This window comes from Ovis canadensis, chromosome 4, assembly GCF_042477335.2.
Source record: "Ovis canadensis isolate MfBH-ARS-UI-01 breed Bighorn chromosome 4, ARS-UI_OviCan_v2, whole genome shotgun sequence".
NCBI lineage: Eukaryota > Metazoa > Chordata > Mammalia > Artiodactyla > Bovidae > Ovis > Ovis canadensis.
Genome location: NC_091248.1, coordinates 40,423,470 through 40,440,298, shown reverse-complemented (window position 1 = coordinate 40,440,298; position 16,829 = coordinate 40,423,470). Strand labels below are relative to the sequence as shown.

Below are 16,829 nucleotides of genomic sequence, written 5' to 3'. Positions count from 1 at the left end.
CACAGCAAACCATCTAAACACAAACCTAAAGCGAAATAACTGTCTTGCGATATTCTGCACACCAACTGCAAATTCAAGCATCTGTAACTGTGTCAAGGGCAGCACTGTTAGCATCATCTGACCGTCTGTAAGAAGTGCAAAATCTCTGATGACAGTGAAACCTACTGAATAGGCATCTTCCTCTTATCAAGGTCCCTATGTGATTGTGAGCACGTTAAAGGTTAAGAAGCACTGACATAAGTCATTGAGATTGTATCATTCATTCTCTACTGCTGTTGGTCAAATGGCATGGTACATTTAAAAGACTGAACAGTTTCTAAAATCTCTGACATAAAAGCAGAAACAGAGAAGACAGACAAAAGAGAAATCAAGGAATTGTTCTGCATGAAGAGACCCACTGAAACAGTATTTCCAAACCAAAACTTTCATTTAAAATACTTTATGACTGCAACAGACTACACGATTAACAAAGATCACCTAGTTCAAATCCCTTGCTTTCAGCTGAGTCAAGCGATGCTAAAAGATTAAAGCAAAATAGTTGTCAGTGGCACACTGGCGACTGAAAGCCAAGTCAAGTTCACTGCCTCCAATAACGAAATGCTCTTCCCAGTGGAAGAAGATATTTTAATTACATTTTCCTGGAGTAAATATATAGTTAATTATAAAGCAGCAGAACTATACATAACTTTCAAAGGACGAACGAAATGATATATCTGTGAAACACAGTGAAGGAAACCCAGCAAAAATATATCATAGTAGTTAATTTGTCTCATTCTTTCCATTAAGAAAAGACTTTAAAAATTTGAGTTGGAAGGAGAAGAACCGGAAAGTGTCATACTTAACATGTGTTATAATTTTCAAAGAATGACATACGTATCCTTTAAGTGGCAGCATCTGTTTGATGAAGACATCGGGAGAACTGATTTTTAGAAATATTAAAAATTAGGCTTTGCTACCCAAGTTTTATTCAACAGCAATAAACAAATCTTTTTCACATAAGGCTAATCTTTTCAGTTTTCAACACAGAAGCAGTAACAGCCATAAGCAACATAAGTACTTGGTAAGCGATTATGGAAAAATTAAACCCTTCTGTCTTACCATCAAAGAAGCTCTTGGCTCTCAGATAACTGACACTGAGCCTAAGAACGGAAAGTTTGTCCAGCTTGTTAATAACATCTTGTGGGAAGGGCAGCAGGCTGGCCAGCCGGTCCAGTTCTGTATTCAGTCGGTCTCTATGCCTCTTTGAAGGATTCGATTTGATTCCTTCAGCTGGGACTGGCTTGACACTGAAAAACAAACAGAATTCCATAAAATACATGAAAATCTAGAGAGCAAACATTTTTATCATGTTATAACATCTCAACTATGTTTCTAACAAAACATTTAAACCTACTGCAAGTTTATATAAATTTTTTTCCAAAATGCTTCTTTCACATCTTAATTAAGAAAAACAAGATAATAGGTAAACTCTTTTGTAATGTTTTATTAAAAACTATAAACCCATCACAGGAAAACGCCAAGTACCTCTTCCACACCTCATACATCTGTGGTACATGGTTCCCAGTTAACAAATCTACTAGGGTTTTTTTCTCCCTCAAACACAGCCATTGCTAGGGGGAAGAAAGAAATCTCCATAACTTATGTAAAATTATGCCTCCTTTGCTTTCTTTCACAAGAATCATCTTGGCATCATTTAGGTTGTAGATAAACAGAAATGACCTTAAATAAAAAGCTGTTTCTTCATCACCCTCAGCTTCCTGTATTCAACACTTTTCATCCTGACAGTGAGAACGTCTCAAAGCCATTCTTGCATCTCCACAGGGTCCTCCAGCCATCTAATGGGGTCCTCCAGTATTAAGGCAAGAAAAATCTGACCTCAGTTATTAGTATTTATTGACCGACAAATATTCGAGGTTAATTGCTTACCTGCAATTACTGGCAAATTTTATCTTTATGACATAATTTGTGTCTCAATTAGAAAATCCAATGAAATTCCATCATTTAGCATGATTTTCATCTGAGAGAAAAGATACTAATGGGTAGGAGTAGAACTTGAGTTCAGAAATGAGAAACTGAACTTCACACAAAGGCCTTACCCAGGATTTCATAACAGAAATCCATAAAAGTGAATTTACAGATCATCAGATACCCAATGTTAAAATATAGAGAAGATATTATTAAAAAAAAGTCATTTTTAGATGTCTCTGCACCCTTCCATTTACCTGAAAATATAAAGAATATTAAGAGCATTCTTAAGATGAAGACTTCTTCCAGTTTTACTAGAGAAGACAAAGTATTTTTGATGACTCAAATTATAGTATTTTTAAAAGTATAAATTGGCTTGAGTATAATGCTATTAATTTGATTCAATCAAAACATTTCTAGATAGCATGCTTTCAATGTTACATGAAGTAACATGAAGAAGTAATACTTTTTTTAAAGAAGTCATATTTCATGCAAGAATATGATAGAAAGCAATATGAAAATTCAGCATATTTTTTTACACTGTCCCTAATGGGTAATTTCTTCAGAACTTGTTTATTTCTTTTTGTTTCTGTTATAGTTCCTGTCATTCCTACAAAAAAATAAGAGTATGAAATTGGTAAAGTGGCACAGATACAAAGTAAGTCCTAAATACTTTCCTCCAGACTTCGTGCATAACTCCATACCTAGTCAAAACTGAAGACTCTCTCTCTAGCTATTTTCCCTAATCACATGTGAAATGAAACTCAAGTCACATCTAGTTACTGCACTTCTCCAATTAATCAACTGAATTTCAACTTTTACTTATAATGCGTGTCCACCCCATTGAATAATTTTCTACCAACCAATCACCTGTTAAATATTTGTTTGCACCTATTATGTCCCAGGCAGTCCCAGAAAACATTCTTCTCCTCTACACTGAGAGAGTGTTACAGGGGGCTGAGGATAGTGAGCAACTGCTTGAAAAAAGATTTTTATACCATAGGTGGTATATGAGCTGAACCTTGAAAGGTGAACAGGATTTCAGCAGGCGGCACAAGTGAGAAATGGTAAACAGTGAGAGGAACTATCTGAGAAGCTCAGAGTGCAAGAGAGAGACGGGGAAGCGGGTTAGGGCCAACTCCCTTCAACAATATTGACCACCCACCACGTGCCACACCCACAACACTGGGCTGTGAACAAAACAGAAGAAAGCCCCTGTTCTCCCGAAGCTTACATTCCGACGGGAGGATCCAGAAATAACACAAATGAAGAAAGAAACAAATAAGCATATAACTTTCCAGGCTGGTGAGTGTTGAGAAGAAAAATAAAGCAAGATAAGGAAGCAAGGAGTGATGTGGTGCTGGTTTTGATCTGCAAGGAAGGTCTCTTGCTGCGATGGTTTAGCACAGACAAGGATATAGTGAAGGAGTGAGCCATGTGGGCATCTGATGAAAAAAATTCTTGAAAGAGGAAACAGCAGGTTTCCCCACAGAAATGGTATGAAGTTGGCCCTTGGTATCGGGAAGTCAGCTTCAGCTCTCAGCTGGGGTTTACATGACCAGTCTTGGGCTGCCCTAACTCTGGTGACGGAGGGGATGGGATGCAGGGCAGACCACAGTACAGCCAGTCCTCTTTTCTCAAACATAAATCCGTCACCCTCTGATCCAAACCGCCCAGCAGCTCTGCACAGTTTACGTTCCTTGACCTAACAAACGAAACCCCCTCTTGATCTCTCTATGGCCCCGAACTCTTCCTCTGGTCTCTGATGCCCCAGGCAAAACCTTCCTTGCCTGTTATTCTCCGGAGCAAAGACAGGACATAAGTCACCCATACGTACTCATGCTCTCATACACGTTACTCCCCAGTATCCCTGTGCTCTGTCACAGAAGCTTCAAAGTGCTGCTCAATTAGATCATGTTTGCTGTCTTCCCCGACCCACTCCTATGATTCCTCCCACCCGACTAGGCACTGTGTGCATCTTATGCAAGTGCCTTCGATAGCCATTCCACGAGGGAGTATTCTGGGCTGATAGCATTTCCCACAACTGAAAATAAAATCCAGTTGTGTGCTCTTGGGAGCTTTCCAGTAATGATTATAAAACACTGGGGAGAAGACAGTAACACAAACACTGAAGCAAGACAAGCTGCTAAGACACAGAAAGAAATAACAGAACAGTCGGAGAAAGAGGTTCAGCAGTGCTTCTACATGTGATATTGCTGCCTGTCTAGTACTGGCTCTTTGCAGAAGTCAGGCCTGCACTAGCAGAAACTATTTCTTTACACACTGCAAACTGTCCACAGTATTAATGTATTATTATGCACGTACTGGACTATTTAGCAGAAGATCAAATTTCCTAAGTGCTATGCAACCTATATTGCATATACTTATGTGTTACTCTTATTACATTGTTAACTTCATCATTTTGTATCTGTAATGCTCAGCATAGTACTTGACACAAAGAGGACTCTCAATTGATGGCTGCTGATCAGAAGAGTCCAGAAAGGAAACGACTGGAGCCTGTCCAAAAGGAGTGATTGTGGGGTAGTAAGGATGGCCTGGCTTGAGATTTTTTAAGAGCACTTTGAATCCACCACAAAGCTCATATGTAGCCAGACTCAAATGGTCACTCAACCAGACTGACTTGCTGACTTCCTAGGTACAGGGAGTAACAGGAAAAAAAAAAAAAATTGGTGAGGAGAGGTCACAAATGCCTGGGATTTGGAGCTCGGGATAACAACTACATTTTCTAATGGAAGGTATGCCAAACAGAGAGAAGGTACTCAAGGATAGACCTCATTTATACCTAAATGATGTCAACATTTAGGTATAAAGTTGAGGAAAGGCAGTGGGCAAAAAGAGGACAGAGAAGAATCAATAAGGCAGACGGGAAAAGAATTAGGGTAGAATATTTTGCAGGTCACAGAACAAAGTCAAATGCACAAAGTTACTAAGGAAAGCCAGGGCTGAGAAGTACTGGACTTGGCATTTCAGATCCACTATTGTTAAAGCTAAAGGAACAGACCTGACAAACCTTTTCACTGATTTTGTGAGAAATAGTCACAACTATTTTGTGAAACTACTTCACCCTTATCCAGGCCTATTTAAGATGCACCAAACAGTAAAAAGAGAGAGTAATTCTACATCAAACACACTTGACTTGAGTTATGCAAGCATTACTTCTGTATTCTCTTCAAACCTATGCCAAAACATACTGCCAACCATCTATTTAAACAAAAGGCTAACATTTGAAATATAAGTAAATGTCTCCAAAAGATTGGATTTGAGATATTTTGAATTCAGACATCTTCTGAGAGACGGTAGATGCTGATCATGTAAAGGAGTCAATTTATTATTTTTTTTTTAAGCCTTAACCACAAAAATCTTGTCCCAACCTGTAAACCAAAACTGTTGTGAAAGCAAGCCTTCAGCTGACTGCATGCCATGCTTTGCTTTAGAAGCCGTGTGTCCCGTAAGTACTGGTGTAAAAGGCCCAATGGTATGTCCAATGCCAGCTAGCATGCTCCTTGTAAAGCCTTTTTAATATCCCGAGCTAAACTGTCTCTTAGGCTCATAATTTGTGCTCAGTATTTGAAACACAGTTAAAAAACATAAGGACCCAGTTTAACCATAAAGTACTGTGTTCGTAGATGTTCATATTTTTATGTGGCATTTACCATAAAACCTCAAAATGACATGCAAAGACTGTTTCAGTAATCCTATGAGATTAAGGTGACATTTTCTAACGGAGATTACCTATCACAGGACTGAGTCTGCTCTATCAGCTTTTTCCTGTGGATGATTTAATCTACCCTCACTGCTTCAAGCTACTTACCAATAACTTGTTTATTTCCAGTCTCTGTACCTGAATGTCCTCAAGTTCATGTTTTTCAGAACTCTGAGCACCCCTTCTCTGCAACTACAACGGTATGACTCTCATTCCAATAGCTAGGATATTGAAGTATTCCTCGATAAATCTGTCTACCATATCCCATTAAGCCCAGCTCCAAACACATTCATTCTTCATTTCCTCCCTATGGCTTCAGTGCATACTTATTTATCTCTAAAAGCGGAATATCTACCATCATAAATTATATGCCTCATGTGATACTGGAGAGGGCAATCTATGACATGAATAAAGTCAGATTTCACATTAAGCTCAATACAGCTGGGTATCTACTTCCCTATGTGAGGCAAAAAAGGTCTACAAAAACTTCTGAGCATTCCGACTGGCAGTTCCTTGTACGGAGTCTTAGTTTCTCCATTACTCTCCTGTTCCCACTCTGTGGCGATGATGGCTTCTTCCCTTTCCTGCTTCTGCTATGCTCAAGGAGCAGTGATAAGGTACAAACAGCATGTAATCTTTAGCACAAGACTTTCACAATGAAAGCCAGAACATGAAATACGCCCTGGAAACCACTGTTACTTCCAAAATCCTAAAAGAAAAAAAAAAAAATGTAAGGATGATCCCTTTAGCCTCTTCTGTTTTGAATATGCACTTTTTTCTAAGTCTTTTCCTTGGAACCCATATAGAATACATCTACCATATGCAAAGCACTAAAACATGAAAAATTTTAAGTGGTGGGCAATTGTTAAATTAATAGTCTCAGATATCTACTATGTGCATGGTACTAGGATGCTCTAGTTGCTACAAAGACAAAGAAAAGACACTTATCTTTTCAGAGCTTTTCTTTCTTACTAGGAGAAGATGCACTCTGTAACATGGCAAAAATCAAACATAATGTATTGCTCAATAATGTAGGTGCCTTAAAAGTTATGTTGGAGAATTAAGGAAGGTAAGATTCGGCTATAGGTAGAATAAAGGGGGAAGGTTTCATGGAGACGTGGCTTCTCAATCAGGTCTTAAGAGATACGTAAATCGCTTCCAGTTCCATGATGGCTGAGTACATGGCTTTCTGCAACTATCCTTCTCTTCCAGAAAACCATGCCAAACAAGGAAATCAGAGACAGAAACACAAAATCTGTCTTGGATAAAGCAAAGACATAGCTAAACCCAGATGTAAACACAGATATAAACAATAGGAAGATGAAAAATAGGTAAACAATGAAATCGATGACAATGGAGAACAGAAAGGAAATGTAATCAGAGTGTATCACTTAACTCAGCAGTATACAATATATACGGTTTAAAAAGTAATGAAACACTGCAAGTGAATTGAATCCAAAATTGTGATAAAACTTATATTGGGAGGATGAAGAAGAGATTAAATAGCATTGATAACCATAACTATCACAATAAAAGATCATCAGATAATGCTTAGTATGCCAAACTTAACATTATACATGTATTTTTTACTTCTTAATGTACATGTGTTGTTTAAAATGAATACTTTTCAAAATAGTATTTCATTAAAAATAAGGTAAAAGAGCGAACTGAAAAACATAAGACAAAGAAAACTAGTATGTAAAGGACATCTCTAATAGAAAAATCTGCAAACATACTATTATTCCACACATACAATCTCAACATAGAAGTTCAATTGCCCACCCCATCTTTTTTGCCTATGAAGTTGACAATGAATATTTGCAAAGCAAAAATGCAAGGATATAGGCTCCCCTACAGACCACCAATAGGAATATAACTTTTTTGGTAATCTGACAGTATGTTTCAGAGCATAATATCTGGCTCAACCTTAAAATTACATCATATTTTTGTACCCTAAATTTCCACTTACAGGAATTTTTCCCAAAGGAATGAACTAAAACTTCATACAGAAATTCACAAAACTCAAGGATATTCTTTGAAGTACTCCTTGAAGTATTGAAAGATTGGAAAGAAAAAATTTCTGCCTCAAAATAAATTACAGAACATTAGCAGAAGGGACTACTCTGCTGCCACTGAAAACAATGTTTTGAGGGAGGTGAGGCTGGTAGTAGCTCAATGAAAATAGAAGGAAAGGAACCAAGAAGGCAGGGCGTGAAAGTACATATGGAGTGAAACAAGCATACCATCAGGTAGGGGCAATGTTGAATAATTTATTTCAGAACACTATTCGAGAAAAAACAGTGAGCATTATAAGGAAATCTCCATATATGGGTGTACCATACGCATCACTGAACATATTCACCTGGACAATATTGTGAAGTTGGAACAAACACAAGCTTTGGAGCCAAAAGACCTAGAATCTGATATTCAGACTCAGCCTTTCATTTACTACCTAACAACTTTGAATCTGAACCTTAGGTTCCTATAGAGGAAACTGAAATAATAATAAAACCTTTTCATAGTACTACTATCAAAATGAAATAAAATGATGTCTGCAGAGCCCTGTGCATGCCTGTGTCACAGTAAACATTAACAAAGAGTAGTTTTTTGTTACATTAAACCAGTATGCAAAAAAATCAATTTTAAAAGAAGCACAGAAATAGAAAGGTACTGGTGTCAAAGATCTGATGATATTCATTTCTAAGCAACTGTCTTAATTATGTGCATCAATAAGCACGTACTATGTTAAGGTTTTCACTAGTGGAGTACCACATGTCATCACCCACAATTGAGAACATATTCGTAGACTGCCTCTTACTGTTTCACAGGAGAAATGGTCATTCTGTGACAGTGTAGGCTAAAAGTATTTACGAATGAAATTTAAGAGTTTCTGTTTCCTCTCTATCATTAGCAGCCTTTACAGATTATAAAACACTTTTCTCCTGCTAATTTTAGTTGTGAGAGTGGCAGTGTAGGTGTGGACTGCCCTGCCTTATTGATCAATCACTTGCTCGGACCAACAAAAGCAAGGAAACCAGACTGCACCTTTTAGTTTAGAACTAGTGTTTTTCAACCTATATCTCACTGTTTCCTCTTTTCATCATTTATTTTGAATAGATTGCTGCTGCTGCTGCTGCTGCTACTGAGTCACTTCAGTCGTGTCCGACTCTGTGCGACCCCATACACGGCAGCCCACCAGGCTCCTCTGTCCCTGGGATTCTCCAGGCAAGAACACTGGAGTGGGTTGCCATTTCCTTCTCCAATGCATGCTAAGTCGCTTCAGTCGTGTCCAACTCTGTGCGACCCTATGCACAGCAGCCCACCAAGCTCCTCTGTCCACAGGATTCTCTAGGCAAGAATACAGGAGTGGATTGCCGTTTCCTTCTCCTTTAACAGGTTACCTATAGCTAATCACTTTCATTCATTTATTTCATAGTTCCAACATCTAAGAGCCTCTACAGCCACTACGTGTAAACTATCTGAAGGAAACTACTTGAATGAAAAACAACACTGGAGAAATAAGTATGTAACTAAAAAGACTTTTTTTTTTTTTAAAGCTACTTAGGTAATTGTATCATAGTACACTTATAACTAACATTTTCAAGAAAACATTGCAAAATTTTATTCAACTAAGTAGGCATCAATATAACTGAGATTCATTTAGTTTAGACAGAATGAACAGCAATTTCATAAACACAGCAAGGAAGACACTGCTTTTCTATTACTGTTATTAGTGTGTTACCAAAGTTAAAGGGTCACCTAAAGGCTGAGAGTTATTTCTAATTCTGACACTTCATGATAGCTGGTTTGATCATCACTACTGTTGATATCATTTTCAGGTGTAGATTTTATTTAATCAACACCTATTATTTGCCAACATTCAGCACTAATTTTCTGCAGAAATGGTAAACTGAAGTACCACTAAAACTTTTTATGTATTAATAAAGCTTAAAAACTACAAAAACACACCCAAAGTTATTTTCATTGGTGGGGGGGAATTCAGACTCTAATTCAGTACTGTGTTTTTCACCTATCTTCATGATGCACAGTAATTAAAGAAATGAATAACAGGTCCTTCACCACCAAAGAAAAATATTGATAAAAGAAGAGGAGGGTTTAAGTAAAAAGATTGCTTTTTCTTAATTTAAGGTTTTGGTTGTTTTTTTGTTTTTTTGTTTTTTTTTGGAGCAGGGTTATTTTAAGGAACATTTAAGGAAACAGAATAGAACCTATTCCTAAGATATCTTTGAAAATCTCTTTAGGAACATAGATTGGATTCAGGGCTGCTTCAGGTCCTTTAATTTTCTACCCTTCATTACCCTAAAAAGAAAGGAAACATTTATTGAGTGTCTACTATGCACAAGATACTTTAGTAGGATTAAACTGAACACGTTTAAAATCATTTTGTACTATCAATAATGATAACTTTGAATGTTGGACTTCACCACTAGGGGGAGTTTATCTTGTTTAATAAATACCATCGAAGACAGGGAGATTTTCAGGTTAAAATGATGTCACCCATTTGATTCCAAAATTTTATAGAATTCTGTATTTAATGGTCATTTTATTAATAGTTCTATGATTATGTTACAACGTATTTTCTTCTAAGTAAAATACAGAGGCTCACTTACAAGGTCAAAGTTAAACAGATCTTAATATCATTTCCAGCTCAAACAAGATGAATTTTTCAGACAATATACCAACATATTAGAGTGTCTATTAGTTATAGTAATTTAACTTAAAAAACATTAAAATACTGGGTTTATGGCTCCATTCTTAAAATGGACTCTAACTGCATTTTAAGTTCATCATTTTTCATTCAGTTAAAAACAATTTATGAACAACTTCCCGTGATTCTGTAAATGTCAGCACTAGGCTTTTCTTATGGAGCAGTGACATTTTAAGGCGTTTGTAGGACTAGAAGCCATGCATGATGCTCAGTAAAGATCTGATAAACATCTCTGCTAACTAGATAAAATAAGGGTGAATGTGGAAATACTTTGGTTGTATTACAGGAGATATTAAACACAAATATATTAAAGTCTTAGAAAGCATATTTAATTGCTAATAATAAAAGGTACATCCTTAAAAAAAAGAAAATGTGCAATAATATATTTACAGGGAAAATCTTTAATAAAATGGTAACAAGAAGCCCCAAATGTTAAACTTTAAAATGAATACAAAAATTAGAGCATTTCATTGAAGTCACCTAGGTCCTGTGTAACATACTTCCTGAAATGCAATAACTTAAAATTCTCAGGTTTTCTAACTATACAAATAAAACCTATGATATACATATATATATTATACATTATGTCAAGTGTACTTTTGTATTAACTAAAATACACAGAGGTGTCTGTGATGCCTTTCAATTTTAAATAACCATCAAGGACCAAGTCAAATTAGACAAGCACATTTTTTATAAGAAACCATTCTATAAAACACAAGTATTGTAAACCAATGTCAACAGAATTGCCAAGATAAAAACTGCTGACTTGACAGTATTCCTAATGTCAACCACGCTGCAGGATAAGTCTTCCAAATTTTAATCAGTCTATTTATAGATGAATATCCTCTGTTGATGCCAAGTCTAAATCTGAAGGACTGCAATCACTGAAATTCTAAAAGGAAATTAAAACCCCAGAATACTGAAACCTTTAAACTGGTCTTTAATATTAATTTTAAACTGCTATTTTTCTGGTTTGGATTAGTGACCTAAATTTAGTCTTAAGCCACATGCACACTTCTGATTTGTTCTGAGTAACCGTTTAAAGTGTTCTTAAAATTGTTTATGAAAGTTTGAAAAATGTGAAGTAAAATAACTCAAGGATAATAATTAGGAATAAACACATGAACATTGCCAACTCGCAAAAGTAAATCTGTGTTAAGCATGGATTTTTCTTTTTTTTTTCTGAAAAAAATTAAAGTATTTGCCATAATCACATAAATATCCCACCAAAACAAACAAACCTAAGTTTGTACTTTATCAGAATTGACCAAACTTTGAAGTAGAGGGAAAAGGGAATTAAGAGAATGATGCTAAGAATGAAAATGTCTGTTTCAATAATTCCATCTCCAAATTATTTGCAGACCCTAAAACCACTTCCAAAGTGATAAATCTCCCCCAAAAGATGACTTAAAATACAAATCTTCTACTGTATCCTGGCTACTACACTCACTCAAAGCTGCTATCACCTCTATACATTTTATTGATATGTTCACGCTGAGCGCTACAAAATTACTGCCAAATAAGTAAATAAGAGTATAACAGAAAGCCAGTTTCAGGGAACCAAAAAATACCTTCAGAGGCACTCAGCCCCTTTCTTGCACACAGCACGTGTTTAGCTATTTAAAGCATCTCGCCCTACCAGGAGTAAGAATGGTGACCGTCCTCTAACCTAACAGAGGAGGATATTAAATGTGAAAGGGGATTTCAAGACGGGCTTAGGTTAACTAATCCACCAGCCCCACAGGGCAGAGGAGAGCTGTCAACAAATTAGGACCACAGCACAGTGAACAGCGCTGCAAATGGCTGGAGGTGTGAAAGGGTGCTCTGGAGAAGGGGTTCGGGGGGGGGCAGAGAACGGGGGGCACAATTTTTAAAATGCAATCATTAATCACGGAAAAATCCAAGGCCTGGGGTTCTCGACCGGCCTCCAGATCTCGATTCCACAGACTGCACAGGGAAGGGACCTAATCCCCTGGCCTCGGGGATTTGGGGGCGGGGTGCGGCAGTGTCCCGCGCCTGAGAGCCCACCTCCCCATAGCACAGAGGACAGGCTCCGGAGACTCACGTTTTCTGCACCGGCTTCCGCCGCTTACGACTGGCGTAGGTGATGTTAGCGCTGCTGCTGTTCATGGTGCCTGGCTGGCTGCGGCTCCTCCCGGGCGCGGACGGCCCTGTCCCCGGGACCCGGCGGCAACTGGGACGGTGTTCCACTTAACCGCGGCTGCTCCACCTGCGCCCTCCCGGGGCGATGGCGGAGACACAGCACCCCACGAGCCGCAGGGCTTCTGCAGCCCCGCACGTCCAGGTGCGCGGCCCGGGCCTGGCGCCGAGGGGCGAGGGGCGGAGACCGGGGAGGCTGGAGGCGCAGGTGCCGTCTGTACCAGCTGAGGCGGCGCCGCGCTGCCCGCAGGTGAGGCGGCGCGAATGGAGGAGGAGCCTGGGCTGTCTGTTTGAAATCCCGGCCTGGGTCGCTCGCTGTGGCGGCGCGCCCCGTGACCGTCGCTGCGGCCCCTTGGGTGAGGGAGGCGCCGCCGCGCTGCGCTGCTCCCGGGATTTCCCCGATCCCGGGTGCTTCCCGCCTGCGGAGCTCGGACTCCGGCCGCCGCTACGGGTGCCACCAGCTTCCGCTCGGCTATGCGGCTACCTCTGGTCTGAGCCGGTGGTCCCAGTCACGCTTTCAGAACCTAGCGTCAAGTGGACTCGCCCTGCGATGCCTCCCGCTGCTGCTTGCACCGGCTGAATAGCAGAAGCGCCCCCGACCCCCCTCCAGCCCCGCCCCGCCCCTCGTAGCCCCGCCCCATCCTACTTGGCCCCGCCCTCCGCTATATTTCCCTTGAGGGCCCCACCCTCCCGGCACGTGATGACGTAAGGCGTAATGACCCCCACCCTCTCCAGTAGCCATCTTCTTGAGGTCAAGGGGAGGAATCTGTGGACACATTTCCAGTCCATAAAGACATGTGACAACAAATTATGTGTAGCCAAAGTCTTTGTAATCAGACAACCTCAAGGAAAGAAATGCCAAGTAGTGAGCTTAAATTCACCTTTGCAAGAGACAGTGAGTCAGCCAACTTTTGGCTAAGCATTACAGTGAGCTGGCAGATAACCTGTGGAACTATAAATCTTCCTAGAGGAGAAGGCTTCAGGAGGCCACATCTCAGTTGAACTTGAAGGCTAGGCATTTTTCTTGTCTTTTTGTTTTGAGTTTGATTTTTGTCTCCGTACAAGACAGTATAGTATCTTTTCCCCAGGCAGAATAACTGTTACACTACAGTCAGATTTCAGGAAGGTGGGAAGGCAGGCAGCAGGAGGCATTTGAGAATAAGCAGTCTGGTATAGCTGGAGAGAGAGAAGCTGGAAGTGAAATCCAGGAATCTAGGGTCAAATCATAAAGCCTGATCAAGAGTCCACATTTTATTCTGCAGTCAGTGGAAACCTTTGAAGGATCCACAGCAGGCAAGAGACATTCTAGTGTTTTGGAAGTTTTAAATGACAGTGCAAGCTGGATTACAGGAGAAAAAGACTGGATGCCGAGAGAGTAGTTAGAGTTGTTGAAGTAGTCCAGGTGAAAGTCCAGGGAAGTGACAGTGGGATGGAGGGGAAAAAGAGCAGATAATAAGGAAATAGACAAACGAGAGAGCAATCTCAAGTACCTCCAACATTTCTGACTCCTCCTGTGCCTTTACCCAGAAAAGTAAACACAGGAGTGTGTTTTGCTTGTCAGGAGAAGGGCAATCAGACTAAGAAGTCTAGATGAAATCTTGCACCATGTCCATTCCTACATTTCAAAATGTCATCAAGCCATTTCCATCCGGTGAGTTTGTTACCTCACATTCAGAACATCAATAAATTGAACATTGTTTTCTTTAGCTGAAACCTCACTGTCATATACTCAACCATTATCCTATCAACCCTATGAAATATCTTCAACTCTTCTACAACTTACATCTAAATATTCCAACAAATACTATTTAATTTTGTGTATTGCAACATCCCTAATTCATCTTCTGCCACGTTATTCTTCAATAATAACACAAAAAATGCCCAACTCAAATGCTTTATCATTTGAGATTCCTATCCAAATATGGTTTGCTTCCCTCCTAGCTCAGTTGGTATAGAATCTGCCTGCAAGGAGGGAGATCTGGGTTCGATTCCTGGGTGGGGAAGACCCCCTGAAGAAGGAAATGGCAACTCACTCCTGTATTCTTGCCTGGAAAATCACATGGACAGAGGAGCCTGGTGGGCCACAGTCCATGGGGTCACACAGAGTCGGACACAACTTAGCGACTAAACCACCACCATGCTCTCAAGGGATATTGTAATGGAGAAGCACATGATTAAGTATGGTCTCCTAGTCAAGAAAGTTGACATAGTCATTGAGACAAAGGTAGCTTTCCCAAAATCATGATGGTGGAGTTGAGGTCTGACGGATAAAGTCTTAGAAGAAAAGAGGGGAAGACACTGCAAGTCAATGAAACAGTACAAGCAACATCCCATTAGTGGAAGGAGCCTGGCAAATTTTATGAGGGACTAAAGCAAGTGCAAGATGAGCAGGGGAGACAGGCATGAATGATCAAATTTATTCTTCAAAATATCACCATATCTTCAGGGTGTAAAGGAGGTAGGAGCAGAATGCAATGGAAATGATATTCCATGGGAAGCCATTTACAGTAGCCCAGCCAATAGATGGTAATTATTGATACAGGGTGGAGGTGATAATGTAGATGGAAAAAAGCAAATAGGTTCCATAGAATTCAAGGAGGTCCTAAAAGATGGAATGAATGGATATGTGACACTGAAGGAAGATGTGTCAAAAACAGTTTTTTGCACTATGCATCAGGCTATGTGAAGATGGCAGGTAATGGTGGGAAACTATTACCCACTCCAGTATTCTTGCCTAGAGAATCCTGCAGACAGAGGAGCCTGGTGGGCTGCTGTCCATGGGGTTGCACAGAGTCGGACACAACTGAAGTGACTTAGCATGCATGCATGCATTGGAGAAGGAAATGGCAACCCACTCCAGTGTTCTTGCCTGGAGAATCCCAGGGACGGGGGAGCCTGGTGGGCTGCTGTCTATGGGGTCGCAGAGTTGGACACGACTGAATCGACTTAGTAGCAGCAGCACTTATAGTTGAGGTAGCTCTGAGCTATCTAAGGTGTGTCAAGTAGGCCACAGGATATATAGGTTTGTAACTCAGAAATGTATGAGCTGGAGATATCAATTCAGAAGTCATCTGCATTTAAGTGACAAGAGATTACGTAGACTGTCGGGTGTGGATATATGCTAGAAAAGGAAGACAGGACTCAAAGGAACTTTAGTTTGTAATATCTAATAACTGCATAGAAGAGGATGGTCTTGTAAAACTGTCTGAAAGAGAGTTTCCAGAATGTTAGCAGGAGAATAAAAGACTGTCTTGTTGGAGGACAAAGTGGAAAAATGTTGGAGTGGTTCACAGAACTGCATGCTGTTGGGAGGTTCAAATAAGACGAGAACTGAAAATGTCCTTTGTGGCTTCCTACCATGGGGTAATTTTGTGACTTTAGCGAACACTGTTGGTGGGCTAATGGACCTACAAATTAGATGGAAGGGGAACAGAACTGAATTGGAGATGAAGTGATATCAGCAAACACAGACAATTCTTCAAAAAAAAAGTCTGTGACAGAGACCTAGGACGGCAGCTAGGGGGAGTAAAGGGTTAAATTAGGCCCTCTCCCTTTTTTTTAAGTGGGTGATATTTAAACGGATGAGAAAGAGATGAGAGAAAGATTGAAATTGACTATGTTAAAAAGACGAAAAACTCTTAAGATTAGATGCTGAAAATAATAAAGGGAGGAAAGAACGCTAAAGCAGAAGAGGGGAGTGAGGATTATTACTGTAGTTTAAACAACAGCAGAAACAGCTCCTCTAGTGCTAACTCTTTGGAGTGGTTCACAATGAGGTTACAAGAAATGCAGTCTCTGGGTGTCCTTACTAACTCAAAATCTGAATCTAACAAGATCTCCCAGGTAACTGAAATGTACATAAAGGTTAAGAAACATTAATCTACAGAAGCTGGGGGACAGAAGGGTGGTGGGTGAGATAGAATAGGCTGGTAATTTTGGATCAGAAAGATAAAGAAGGTTTGATGAGGAATTTCTAGCATGACCTACAAAAGTACAGGTGTGTTTTGTGGTTGATAGTTTATGGTGTTTTTTTTTTTTAATTTTATAAGACTATAAGGTAAAAGTGATCCAGGATGTGGCAATAGGGGCACTATGTAGACGTCAACTCTATATCTTGGATATGTGATGAGAGAAAATAAACAGATACTATTTGGGAGATGATAGCTTTCGGGAGGGCTAGCTTTTAGTTTAAGGGAAAAGATGAAACAAGGTCCCAAAGAAGACAGTGCATGCAGGGTACTTTGCTGTTTA

The 16,829-nt window shown here is 39.7% G+C and overlaps 1 protein-coding gene across 1 annotated transcript in view; it reads right to left on the bottom strand.

Annotated features, from left to right (window-relative positions):
* The window catches only part of AHR (aryl hydrocarbon receptor), a 51,273-nt gene extending 38,071 nt beyond the window's left edge, over positions 1-13,202 (bottom strand). The window contains exons 1-2 of the mRNA XM_069587632.1: positions 12,484-13,202; positions 1,099-1,286 (exon numbers count right to left, since the gene is read on the bottom strand). Coding sequence (XP_069443733.1) covers positions 1,099-1,286; positions 12,484-12,548 — 253 coding nt within the window. The 5' untranslated portion in view covers positions 12,549-13,202. The remainder of the gene's footprint in view (positions 1-1,098; positions 1,287-12,483) is intronic.
* Between the last annotated feature and the right edge of the window lie 3,627 nt (positions 13,203-16,829).